This window comes from Pantherophis guttatus, chromosome 3 (genome assembly GCF_059756535.1).
Source record: "Pantherophis guttatus breed Tessera chromosome 3, ASM5975653v1, whole genome shotgun sequence".
Taxonomy (NCBI): domain Eukaryota; kingdom Metazoa; phylum Chordata; class Lepidosauria; order Squamata; family Colubridae; genus Pantherophis; species Pantherophis guttatus.
The window spans coordinates 7717988-7730826 of NC_142065.1; the positions used below are offsets into that span (position 1 = coordinate 7717988).

Consider the following 12839-nt stretch of genomic DNA (forward strand, 5'->3'; position numbering starts at 1 on the left):
ATGAAGCTCCCACAACTTCTGAAGGCAACTCCTGTTCCATTGGTGGATTGTTCTCACTGTCAGAAAATTTCTCCTTTATTTCCAGGTTGAATCTCTCCTTGATCAGTTTCCATCCATTGTTCCTTGTGTGCTTTGGAAAATAGCTTGACCCCTTCCTCTCTGGGGCAGCCCCTCAAATATTGGAAGACTGAGAGTAATTTATTAATCAATCAATCCTAGCCTCCTTTCCGCTTGGCATCCAGACGCCTCCCCCTCCTTCTCTGCCAAACCCCTGCTCGCACAGACACCCCCGCGTAAGACAACGGTGGATCCTTCTATTCGGCCCCCTTCCCTTTCGGCCCACATGGTACGTTCCCTCGCTGCCTGCCTGCCTCCCTCCCTCTCTGCCTCGTCCGGCGTGTGACGTCAGAGGCGCTCTGGCGGCGGCGCCTGCGCAGTGGCGCTGCCCTGAGGGGGGGCTGTTTGGCCAGCTGGGCTTCTGTTTACAGCCGTGGGACGCGGCTTGTGGCTGGGCGGGCGGGGTGAGAGTTTGGCGGCTCGGAGGGCCGGCGGAGGCGGCTGGCGCTGGAGGAACAGGTAGAGCTGCGCCGGCTGTTCTTCCTCGGGGCTCCCTCCGTCCTCGAGTGACGGCAGGCCGGGGGAGGGAGCCCCCCCTCGCTCGTGCCAGGCCCCGCCCCTTTCTGCCCCCCTAGCAACAGCCTCCCCCGCCCCTTTCTGCCCCCCTAGCAACAGCCTCCCCCCCCCTCCCGCCCCAGCTTCTGCGGGGTGAGCCCTCTCTCCCCTTTTCCTCCGGGAGGGGAGAGGGTGGAACAGCTCTGGCGCCCCCCTGCACAGAGGTTGGACCACAGGACCCATCATCCTTGGCCAGGGTCGGTGGGGCATGATAGGAAAGGAGTTGCACTCCAGAGGGGTGCTGGGCCCAAGGCCAGGAACCAAAAGAGCCTCTCGTCTGCTGGTGATTCCCATGGTGCCCTGCATGCCATGCTGGCTGTGCACCATGGGTGGGAGGATTCCCTGCTAGGGATTCCCTTAGTACCCAGTTTGCCATCCTGGCTGTGCATCATAGGAGGTGGGATTCCCTGCTAGGCATTGACTTTAGTGCCCCAGACTCCCGTATTGGCTGTGCATTATGGGCAGGAGAGTCCCTGCTAGGGATTCCTTCCTATGGTTCCCAACCTCCCATTCTGGCTGTGCATCATAGGAGGTGGGATTCCCTGCTAGGCATTCCCTTAGTGCCCCAGACTCCCATACTGGCTGTGCATTATGGGCAGGAGAGTCCTTGCTAGGGATTCCTTCCTATGATTCCCAACCTCCCATCCTGGCTGTGTGTCATAGGAGGTGGGATTCCCTGCTAGGCATTCCCTTTAGTGCCCTAGACTCCTATACCAGCTGTGCATTATGGGGAGGAGATACCCTGCTAAAGATTCCCACAATGCCCAGCTTCCCATTCTGGCTGTGCATCATGGGAGGGGTGGATTCCCCACTCAGGATTCCCACAGTGCCCAGCTTGCCATACTGGCTGTGCATCGTAGGGGAGTAGTCGCCCCCCCATATCTGGAAATCTCCCCTCATCCTGGTGAACCCTTCAAAAGGCGCTTGAAAAGATTACTCTGGAAATAATGCCCTGCTGGGTTTTTTTGTGAGTTGCCCTGCAGCCTTTTCGGTATAAATTTTGACTGCTGGTTAGGATTGTTTTTCTGTGTGTCACATCTTCATCTAAGCAAGCTTCTTTTATTAGGTTAATAAATGGCTGGCAGTGAATGGGACTTTGGCGTTTCTTCTTAACAGATGTTTCTCAACCTGAGAGGCTCTCCAGATGTGGGAGATTTGGCTACCAGCATCCCCCCCAACCAGCCTTTGCTGAGAAGTCTGGGAGTTGTTCCACATATTTGGAGATCCGGAAAGGCTGGCTGGTTCACAACCATTTTGGTAGTGTAGAGCGGGGGTCTCCAACCTTGGCAACTTTAAGCCTGGCGGACTTCAACTCCCAGAATTCCCCAGCCAGCTTTGCTGGCTGGGGAATTCTGGGAGTTGAAGTCCGCCAGGCTTAAAGTTGCCAAGGTTGGAGACCCCTGGTGTAGATTTAACATCAAGCATACGCACCAAAATTACTGTCCCATTTCTCTCTCTTGAAGTAAGCCTTTGCCTTAGTTTCTTTCAAGTTTGTCTTAGTTTCAAGGAAAGATTGGACTGCCATTTGTCAGAAATGGTGTAGGGTCTCCTGCTTCGGCGGAGGGAGGGAGGGGTTGGACTAGATGACCTATAAGGTCCCTTCCAACTGTGTTAATCTGTTAATCTTTCCTGGCGATGTGTTGTTTGCTTATGGAGAAAAGATTGGCAACTTTCTTCTGCCCTATATTCAAAATACCGAACCCCCCCCCCTCCAAAGTTTTCCCCTTATCTCGCATACTGGAGATAGGTAAATATTTATCCTGGTTTTCAATCCTCAAAAGTCCTTGTCACGGTGAAAGTGGCTGTTAATACAGTCTTGCAACTTTTGCAACTTTTGCCTTGTGGTGATGCTTCCCTGCCGTTTCTAAAAAGTACCCCCACAATTTTACCGGGCATTTGAAGATGATGCGTTTTCTCACGATGCCTAATCACATGCATTCCTGTATAAAGTAGTCCTCGATTTAACGACCACCACTGAGCCTAAAATTTCTGTGGCTAAACGACACAGTTGTTCACTGAATTTTGCCTTGTTTGAAGGTTTCCGCTGCTAAGGGAATGACTGCAGTGGTTAAAGTTAGCAACACAGGTTGTTAAGGGAATCTGGCTTCTTCGTCGACGTTGCTTGTCAGAAGGTCACAAAAAGGAATCACACGATCCCGGGACAATGCAACCATCATTAAATATGAATCGGTTGCCAAGCATCTGAATCTTGATCATGTGATCGTGGGGATGTTGCGGTGGTATTTGTAAGTGAAAAATAGTCATTTTTTTTTTCAGTAGTGGTGTATCTTTGAATGTAAGTTTAAGAAAATCCTGTATGCCCACAAACCTTGTTCAGAATGGCTAGGCAGTATCTTTTGAGTGTTTGCGCTTGGACTTTCCTTCTGAAAGTACCTTTGATTTCTCTGAAACGGGGCTGTTCGCTTTGAAAAAAAGCCAAGCGTTTCCTTTCAGAGCGAAAATCGCTTCCGTTGTTTCAAGTTGCGTCCTGCGAATATAGGCGAAGTTCTGCCCCGCAACTTCATTGCTGTAAATAGAAGGAACATCTGGGCTGCCAATCCAAGGAGTAAAGTTTTGGCACTCTTGTCGATCTGCATGGAGCAAATGCCAGGCATTGTGATGGTCATATACAGCAGAAAAAGAAAACACAACAGATAATATATATATTTGGAAATCGGGCTGTCTGTTCTAGGCCCGGGCTGCAACATGAGTGTGTTGTTGTCAGAAGAAAGCTATTCATTATCCTCCACACCCTCCTTCCCCCTGGGATACACAGCCCTTCAGCGATAGGGCAACGTAGGCAGGAGTCCTTGTTTTCACTAAGTGTGCCCTGAGTTGGCTGCAAACCAATTATCTCTTGTTGTGGCTGAACAAAGCATGCAGAAGCATGCTAATAGCCCCTGTAACAAGAGAACCAGCCAGGCCAGGGAGCACGTGTCCTTTCGCATGGGGGAATCTTTGTGACTTTGAATAGGTTGCTCAGGGAAGAACGGACGGTAAATTAAAAATGAAGCCACTCGACTATTCCGAATATATGTGCTGACAGTAAGCATTAAAGCTGTAGGGAGCACCGGCAGTTGAAAGCTAGAAAGAGGGGCATTGCTACTTAAATCCCATTTAGGACTCTTCATTTTGATCCGTGTTTTGCAGGATCCATAAGAGACTGAGTGCAAATACTGGGAACCCCCATTCCTCGAGCTATAAATATTCTCCTTTATTGATATCGGTTCTTTGTTTGATTTTCTTTTTTATTTTCACCTCTAGAAACTGGTTGTTTGATAACAAAGGGGGGGGGTTGTTTGGAGTGGATGACCCATAAAGTCCTTTCCAATTGTGTTATTCTAATAAGAGAGTAGAGATAGATGGAAGGGAAGGGAAAGGTGACATGTGCTTCAGAATCTTTTCAATTCGCCATCACACGCAAGTCTTTGTGGGGAAAGGTAGACTTGAAGGTATATTACAATAGACAATCATTCATGAGGAAAGGAAAAAAGCAATATCAGTTTGGTCCAGTGGTTAAGCCACCAAGCTTGAAAGCGAGAGTGAGTTCTAGTCCCGCTTTAGGCATAAAATCAGCTGGGTGACTTCAAGCCAATCACCAGGAGTCAGTGAGTTCTAGTCCCGCCTTAGGCATGAAATCAGCTGGCTGACTTTGAGCCAATTACCAAGAGACAATGAGTTCTACACCCGCCTTAGCTATGAAAGTCGGCTGGCTGACTTTGAGCCAATCACCAGGAGACAGTGAGTTCTAGTCCCGCCTTAGGCATGAAATCAGCTGGGTGACTTTGACCCAATTATCAGGAGACGGTGAGTTCTATACCCGCCTTACCTATGAAAGACGGCTGGCTGACTTCAAGCCAATCACCAGGAGACAGTGAGTTCTAGTCCCACCTTAGCCATGAAAGTCAGCTGGGTGTCTTTGAACCAAAGACTCTTTCTCAGCCCAAGGCACCTCACAGGATTGATGTTCTGGAGAAAATAGGAGGAGGAAGGAGTCTTGGGTATGTTCACTGCTTTGAGTTGCTTATAAAAATAAAGATGGAATGAAGATGGATGGATGGATGGATGGATGATAGGTAAGTAGATGATAGATAGATAGATAGATAGATAGATAGATAGATAGATAGATAGATAGATAGATAGATAGATGATATAGATAATAGGTAGGTAGGTAGATGAGATGGATGGATGATAGGTAGGTAGGTAGATAGAAGATAGATAAGATGAATGGATGGATGGATGGATGGACGGATGGACGGATAGATAGATAGATAGATGATAGATAGATAGATAGATAGATAGATAGATGGATGGATGGATGGATGGATGGATGGATGGATGGATGGATGGATGGATAGATAGCCTTTTTGCCTATCTGGCCAGTGTTCCAGGGCATCCAGCTGGCATCAGTGGCAAAAACAATATTTAAACCAGAGAGGCTGCTGAATTGATCCATCAAGGGAGCCTCCCAGCCCTATCTATACAGTCAGATGATAAAATCAACAAATCAAAGACCGGATTGAGAAGCATGGCATTCTCTGGCCCATTCCTAAAGATATTCCGAGGTATTTTTCTGGGCCTGAATGTTGAATTTAGCTATTATCAGAAGCGTATAGGTGATGATCTGCTTATGCGATTATCTCTAGGGCAGGTATAGCTCCTGGGGAAGGTTCTGTCAGAGCCACAAATCCCTCACAGTCTCCTCATTTCAAGCCATGATTATCCCTTATCAAGCCGCTCTGCATCTGTTCATGCCCAGACAGGGAGGTCAGTTCCCAAAAATGCAGGTTTACCTCACGGATAGAGACAAGGTATACTGTTTTGTTACAAACCAAGCCTGCTCCGTACCTTTTAAATCTGCCAACAAGTACAGGTACTTCAACTGATGACTAGTTCTTTAGCAACTGCAGGTAGTCCTCGACTTACAACGGTTCATTTAGTGGCCGTCTGAAGTTTACAACGGCACCGAAAAAAGTGACTTATGACCGTTTTTCACACTTACGACTGTTGCAGCATCCCCGATGGTCTTGTGCTTTATATTCAGATGCTTGGCAACTGACTCACATTTATGATGGCTACAGTGTCCTTGGGGGCGGGGGGGGTCACGTGATCCCTTTTTGCAACCTCCTGTCAAGCAAAGTCAATGGGGAAGCCAGATTCACTTAACAACCGTGTCACTCATTTAAGAACTACAGTGTCTCCCTTGATAAATGTGACGAGAAAAGTCATAATATAGGGCAAAACTCACTCTCGGGGTGGATAAAAATCAATGATTTTTTTTAAAAAATCAAAAAAATCAGATTTTTTTAATTTAAATCGGATTTTTTTTATTTAAATCGGATTTTTTTTATTTTTATCGAATTTATTTTAATAAAAAACTTTTGGGGTAAAAATCTATCGTAAGATAGTTTTCTATTTAAGATACATAAATAATTTAGTTTATTCAGCATGAAATGGAGCTTAGTTATGTAGCATGAGGCTGTATATTCTGCAACACTGGGACTATCAGTGAGTCAACAGTGGGTCAAAGGAGTAGCAGAGATGACAGTTGCTCTTTAAAAATTATGATTTAAATCGAGTTGATTTAAATCAAGCCTTTTTACTAGTGATTTAAATCATGATTTAAATTGTGATTTAAATCAACTTGATTTAAATCAAATCCACCTGCTCACTCTTAAGAAATTTCTCACTTAACAACATAAATTTTGGGCTCGGGATCGTAAGTTGAGGACTGCCTTTATTCAAAGTTACAGCAAAGTTACCTCGGGGCTGGCTTGCGGCCTCGATTCAAAGTTCAGACAGTCATCCCTCCATCAAACGTCACATGCTTGGCAACATGGACCATGTTGGGCCATTTGTAGTGTCCTGCAGACACGTGACTCTCTTTTACGACGGTTTTGCTGAAAACTGGCACTTTCAGAGCAAATCTTTGTTCACTTAACAACCAAGGCTTAACTTAATGACACTGGATTCGCTTAATGACTTGGGTCATTCGCTTAACTACCCCTGTGAAAAGGTCATAACATCAGGTCAGCCATGTGACATGCAGTCATGCTTTATGACCATCGTGACTTACAACCGTCATGCAAGGTTCTATGACGGTCGTAGGTCAAGGACCACCTATAGTTCAGGTTCAATTCCATCTGTAGAAACTCTCTTGGTGACTTTGGGTGGGGGGGGTTAAATCAAGTTTTATTGTTTCCCCCCCAATACACAACCACATATTTTATGAAACAGAGTATTGACCATATATCATATATCATATCATATCATATCATATCATATACAACTTATCATATCCAAATATATTTTACTTAGTTACAATTTCTGCCAAAGTGTTCTTTTCCCATATTTTAAATCAAATCTTAATATTTCTATTCTTATTTCTATAAACAGTATCTTCTTTCGCCCTCAGATTCTATTTTCTCTGTTGGTGACTTCGGACCAATCATACACTTTCAGCTTATCCTACCTTATAAGATTGTTGTTATGATAAGAAACAGTTAATTCTGTTTGGCCTCCTGCAGAAAGTTTGGTGTATAAATCTAACAAAGAGGTATCTTGGCGCATACTTTTTTTTTTTTTTTGGTAGTTGTTGTTTTGCAGATTATCCAAAGTCCACCTAAATACAGTACCAAGTGTTCAATAAGAACTCTGCTGAAGTGGTAATTTCCCATTTAGATTTTGCAGTGTGTTTTATTTTATTGATACAGTTTTGATATATACAAGTGGGTTATTGGTTTTCCTAAACACATGCCAAAGTAAAACATGTTAAACAGGGAACTAAAAACCAGGTTGTCTGCTTCTACAAGTCTTACTAGAAGAGCAAAATACTGTAATTAAAATTCCCCTGCTCTCTTTCCTATATGTATTATTAACAGTCTATCTAAATGCCACTTGGTATTACAAAGTGCTCGCTCATTAGAACCGGCATGAAAAAAAGAGTATGTAAGATTTTTAATGTGATACTTACAATGACCCCAGTTAAGACAATTATTTAAGAATATTTTGGTTAAGAGGATTTCTGGTTGAAATATTGGATTTGAGGTTGCATGTGTTTTAAGGCAAGGATCCAAGCAACACTGAACACATAGCATATTTGTATAGTAGAATTTTGTACCAATCTTTGACCTCTGTTGCCAAATTCCTATTTTCAGATTGATCAACAGATACGTGCTTTTCCATCATTTTTAATTCTTTGGGTGATCCTGTGTAATTTTAAGTGTAATTATGCATTCAATTATAAAGTCTCATTGCTACTACAGGTGGTCCTCAACTTATGACCACAACTGAGTCCAAAATGTATGTTGTTAAGTGAGAAATTTGTTAATGGAATTTTTCCCCATTTTATGGCACTTTTTTTGACACATTTGTTAAGTGAATCACTGCCGTTGTTAAGTTAGTAAAACCGTTGTTAAGTGAATCTGGCTTCCCCGTTGACTTTGCTTGTCAGAAGGTTGCAAAAGAGGATTGCGTGACCCCAGGATGCTGCAACCGTTATAAATGTGAGTCAGTGAGTCATAGGGATGACACAATACTCATAAGTGTGAAAAAGGGTCATAAGCGGGTGAAATCCAGCAGGTTCTGACAGGTTCTGGAGAACCAGTAGCAGAAATTTTGAGTAGTTTGGAGAACAGGCAAATACCACCTCTGGCTGGCCTCAAAGTGGGGTGGGAATGGAGATTTTGCAGTATGCTTCCCCTGCCATGCCCACCAAGCCAATGCCATCAAGCCGGTAGTAAAACAATTTGAATTTCACCACCGGTCATAAGTTACTTTTTTCAGTGCCGTTGTAACTACAAACGGTCACTAAATGAACTGTTGTAAGTCAAGGACTACCTATATTCAGACATGCCTATTAAGACAACTGGAATTTGGGGGATTTTTGGAATGGTTGGTGTGGGAGGTGTTCATCTCCTCTACAAAGAGGTCCAGGAACAAACTTTATATACTTCAAGACTGTTTCAGGAAAAATACCATTAGTCCTCATTTAGCAACCATAACTGGGACTAACAATGCAGTCATTAAGCAAAGCAGTCGCTAAGTGAAACCCTGACTGCTTTGATCTTACTTCAACTCTTCTTTGCTTTACAGACCCGTGAAGGTCATAAATTGGAGGATTAGTTGTAAAGCATTGATAACACAGATTGTCACACTTCTGTACTCCGTTCCTTCACAAAAGCACACGCTCAAGGGGGGTGTGTGAAATGCCAGGTCAAAGGTCAACTGGAATTCACATTTCTGTATTTCTGTGATTTTTAAGGGGAAATCTCTGGTAAGAAAGAGGGCTATAATTAACAAGGTTTGTGCGTGTGTGTTTAGTATATACAACCAATCCGCAATTGAGCCCAAAATTTCTGCAAGTGATTTCTATCCCATTTTACAACCTTTTCTTGCCACCGTTGTAAAATGAATCACAGCAGTTGTTAAGTTTGTCACACAGTTGTTAGGCGAATCTGGCTTCCCCATTGACTTTGCTTGTCAGAAGGTCGCAAAAGGGGATTGTGTGACCCCGGGACGCTAGAACCGTCATAAATATGAGTCAGTTGGCAAGCTTCTGAATTTTGATCGCGTGACCACAGGGACGCTGAATGGTCGTAAGTGTGAAAAATGGTCACAAGTCTCTTAGCCTCTTTTTTCAATGCTGTTGTAACTTCAAATGATCAATCAATTTTTATTACGATCACAGACCAGCAAATAAAAGCATTTAGAACAACAATAATCATAAAAAAAAAAATAAAAGACTAAAAACTATTGCAATCGGTGGTGGTTTAAGAGTGGATAGTTAAATTTTGCCTAATTTTACATAAACCATAGCAGAATTTGGCCACATTGAGAGAAACTACTTCATACTGATCGGATAACTGATGCTAAACGAACTGTCATAAGTTGAGGAGTCCCTGTATATGCCCGCAGTATCTTCTCAACTCTTCCTCCTGATGGTCGCTAACAATATGCCCCAAAGGTGCTTTTTCAGGAGGCAACTGGACTTTCTTGTTTTTTCTTTTGAAGACATTTCGCTTCTCATCCTAGTCACCATCCAGTCAGAGCTGAAGAAGCTTCTTGGATGAGAAGCGAAACATCGTCAAAAGAAAAAACAAGAAAGTCCAGTTGCCTCCTGAAAAAAGCACCTTTAGGACAACCATTGTGGTGACCTAGGCTTCCTGAGTCATTACAAGACACAATTAGTCCCAAAAAAACCTATTTTATTGTAACAGCTGAGAATTACGTTCATTCCCAGCTGAGTCCCAATTAGTTGCAACAAAAGTCCTTCGGAAGAAGTCCTTCGGGATAATCACCAACCTTTATCTTCTTTGACACCCTGCCAAAGGCCTTACTTGGCAAAGCCCCACGGAGTTCAGAAACAAACAGGAGATGCTGACTGGAAACAGAATTAGCAACGTTGATTTCCTGCAAAAGGCCCAAGTGCCTTTGTTTCTCTTTTAAGCCTTATGGGAGGGGCCAATAATCTCCTGGCCTTACTCCCGAGTCGTCCCTTTTGCTTTAGCTGCTCTTGCCTTCTGGCAGCTCTGCGCATGCGTGCACTAGGAACAGGCTCCTCCTGTTCCTCTGCCTCTCTGCTGTCCGACTCTGGGGGCTCCGGAGTCAGCGCATCACTCCCAGATGGCCCCGGCCCCATCCGGGCCTTCCACAGACTCCAGGACTGGCCCATGTTCCTCCCCAGCCTCCTCACTCTCCGACTCTGCTGCCAGCTCCGTAGGCTGCTGGCGGACTACAACCATGGCCTGGATGACTGAGAATCTCTACAGCAGGGATGTCAAACTCAAGGTCCAGGTGCCGTATCCGGCTCGCGGGGTGCTTAGATCTGACCTGCTGGGCCGCCCTGGAAACAGCAAAGGACCGGCCCACGATGCTTCTGCCAGAAAAAACAGAGCTCGCGAGGGCCTGGACATTGCCCCCCTGAGCTCCGTTTTCGCTGGCAGAGGGTTGCAGGAGGCCGTCGCAGCTAAAAAGAGCTTGGGAGCCTGTTTTCACGGCTCCCATTTTCACGGCCTCAGAGCACTCAGGCCGCCACAGGCGCCCCCAACACGAGTGACGTCAAGCTGGCCACACCCACCCTGGTCCCCGAGGTCAAACACAACCCTGATGCGGCTCTCAATGAAATCGAGTTTGACACCCCTGCTTTACAGACTTCTCACTAATAATACTTTTTTCCGCTTCTTCCATGATCCAGGCTTGATTCTTTTGGAACCGGCGTGGACGATGGGAGGGGCAGTGAGCGCGGGAGAAGACAACGACGAGTTGATCGATAACCTGAAGGAGGCTCAGTACATTCGGTCGGAGCTGGTAGAACAGGCCTTCAGGGCGGTCGACCGGGCTGACTATTACCTGGAGGAATTCAAGGAGAACGCCTACAAAGATTTGGCCTGGAAACATGGGAACATCCATCTCTCTGCCCCCTGCATTTACTCTGAAGTCATGGAAGCCCTGGACCTGCAGCCTGGACTCTCCTTCTTGAACCTAGGAAGCGGTACCGGTTACCTGAGCTCCATGGTCGGGCTCATCTTGGGTGAGTTGTCTTGCGCAGCTAGTCCTCGACTTACGACCGCGGCAGAGCCCAAAGTATCTGTTGGTAAGTGAGGCGTTTGTTAAGCGAGTCTTGCTCCGTTTGATCACCTTCCTCGCCACCGTTGTTAAGTGAATCCCTGCAGTGGTTAAGTTAGTTGTTCTTCTTGTTAGTTGCGAAGTCGTATCCGACCCATCGCAACCCCATGGACAACGTTCCTCCAGGCCTTCCTGTCCTCTACCATCCTCTGGAGTCCATTTAAGCTCACAGCCGACTGCTTCAGTGACTCCATCCAGCCACCTCATTCTCTGTCGTCCCCTTCTTCTTTGGCCCTCCATCGTTCCCAGCATTAGGCTCTTCTCCAGGGAGTCCTTCCTTCTCATTAGGTGGCCAAAGGATTGGAGTTTCATCTTCAGGATCTGGCCTTCTAAAGAGCAGTCAGGGTTGATCTCCTCTAGGACTGACCGGTTGGGTCTCCTTGCAGTCCAAGGGACTCGCAGGAATCTTCTCCAGCACCAGAGTTCAAAGGCCTCCATTCTTTGGTGCTCAGCCTTCCTTATGGTCTAACTTTCACAGCCATCCATTGCAACTGGGAAAACCATCGCCTTGACTATACGCACTTTTAGGTTGTTAGTAACACGGTTGTTAAGCGAATCTGGCTTCCCTATTGATTTGGCTTGTGCGAAGGTCGCAAAAGGGGATCCCGGGACACTGCGACAGTCATAAATATGAGTCAGTTGCCAAACTTCTGAATTTTGATTACTCAAGGCTACTTAACTTACTTGGTCATAAGCATGAAAAACAGTCGTAAGTCACATTTTTCAGTGTCGTCGTAACTTCAAATGGTCACTAAGTGAACTGTTGTAAGTCGAGGACTACCTGTATTCTGCCAAATTTTCCCTGTAAATCCTGCTTCTTGCCTCTTGAAAGCAAAATACTTTTTTCTTCTGAAGGCTAACACAGGTAGTCCTTGACTTACAACAGTTCATTTAGTGACTCCTCGAAATCACAATGGCACTGAAAAAAGTGAAGTATCACTGCTTATCATATTTATAACCATTGCAGCATCCCCGTGGCCATGGGATCAAAATTCGGACGCTTGGCAACTGACTCATAGTTACGACGGTTGCAATGTTCTGGGGTCACGTGATCCCCTTTTGCAACCTTCTGAGAACCAGCCAACAGGGGAGCCAGATTCACTTAACAACTGTGTTACTAACTTAATAACGGCAATGATTCATTTAACAGCCGTGGCAAGAAAGTGGGGCAAAATTCACTGAACAACTTTCACATAGCAACAGAAATTTGGGGCTCAATTGTGGCCATAAGCCGAGAACTGCCGGTAATAGAGTGGGCACCGTTAGGATGCAAGTATTATTGCTTATTTCCACAAAACAGAGTTTTTTCACTCAAGAAGCTTCTCTGCCAAACGAGGAATAGGCTTTTGTGGCCTATCTATAGGGAAGACTGTGGGGGAATTACCATTTTTTATGCATCGGTTCCATATTCCCATGTGCCGCCATCGCATCCTTCCTGCCTAGCTTCAGTTGTCAGTTTAAACAGGGGATTTTTCTAGCATGAACACGAGTCGCTGTGACCTTCCTCCCACTTTGGAACAAAATGAATACTCAGCACTATG

The 12839-nt window shown here is 45.4% G+C and overlaps 1 protein-coding gene across 2 annotated transcripts in view; it reads left to right on the forward strand.

The window, feature by feature from the left end:
* Nucleotides 1-407: 407 nt before the first annotated feature.
* The window catches only part of PCMTD2 (protein-L-isoaspartate (D-aspartate) O-methyltransferase domain containing 2), a 29181-nt gene continuing 16749 nt past the window's right edge, over nt 408-12839 (forward strand). The window contains exons 1-2 of one of the 2 annotated variants that reach the window (XM_087889003.1): nt 408-576; nt 10868-11266. In XM_087889003.1, the coding sequence (XP_087745129.1) occupies nt 10897-11266 (370 nt within the window). In that variant the 5' untranslated portion in view covers nt 408-576; nt 10868-10896. The remainder of the gene's footprint in view (nt 577-10867; nt 11267-12839) is intronic. The other variant, XM_060684362.2, reaches the window with a different exon arrangement.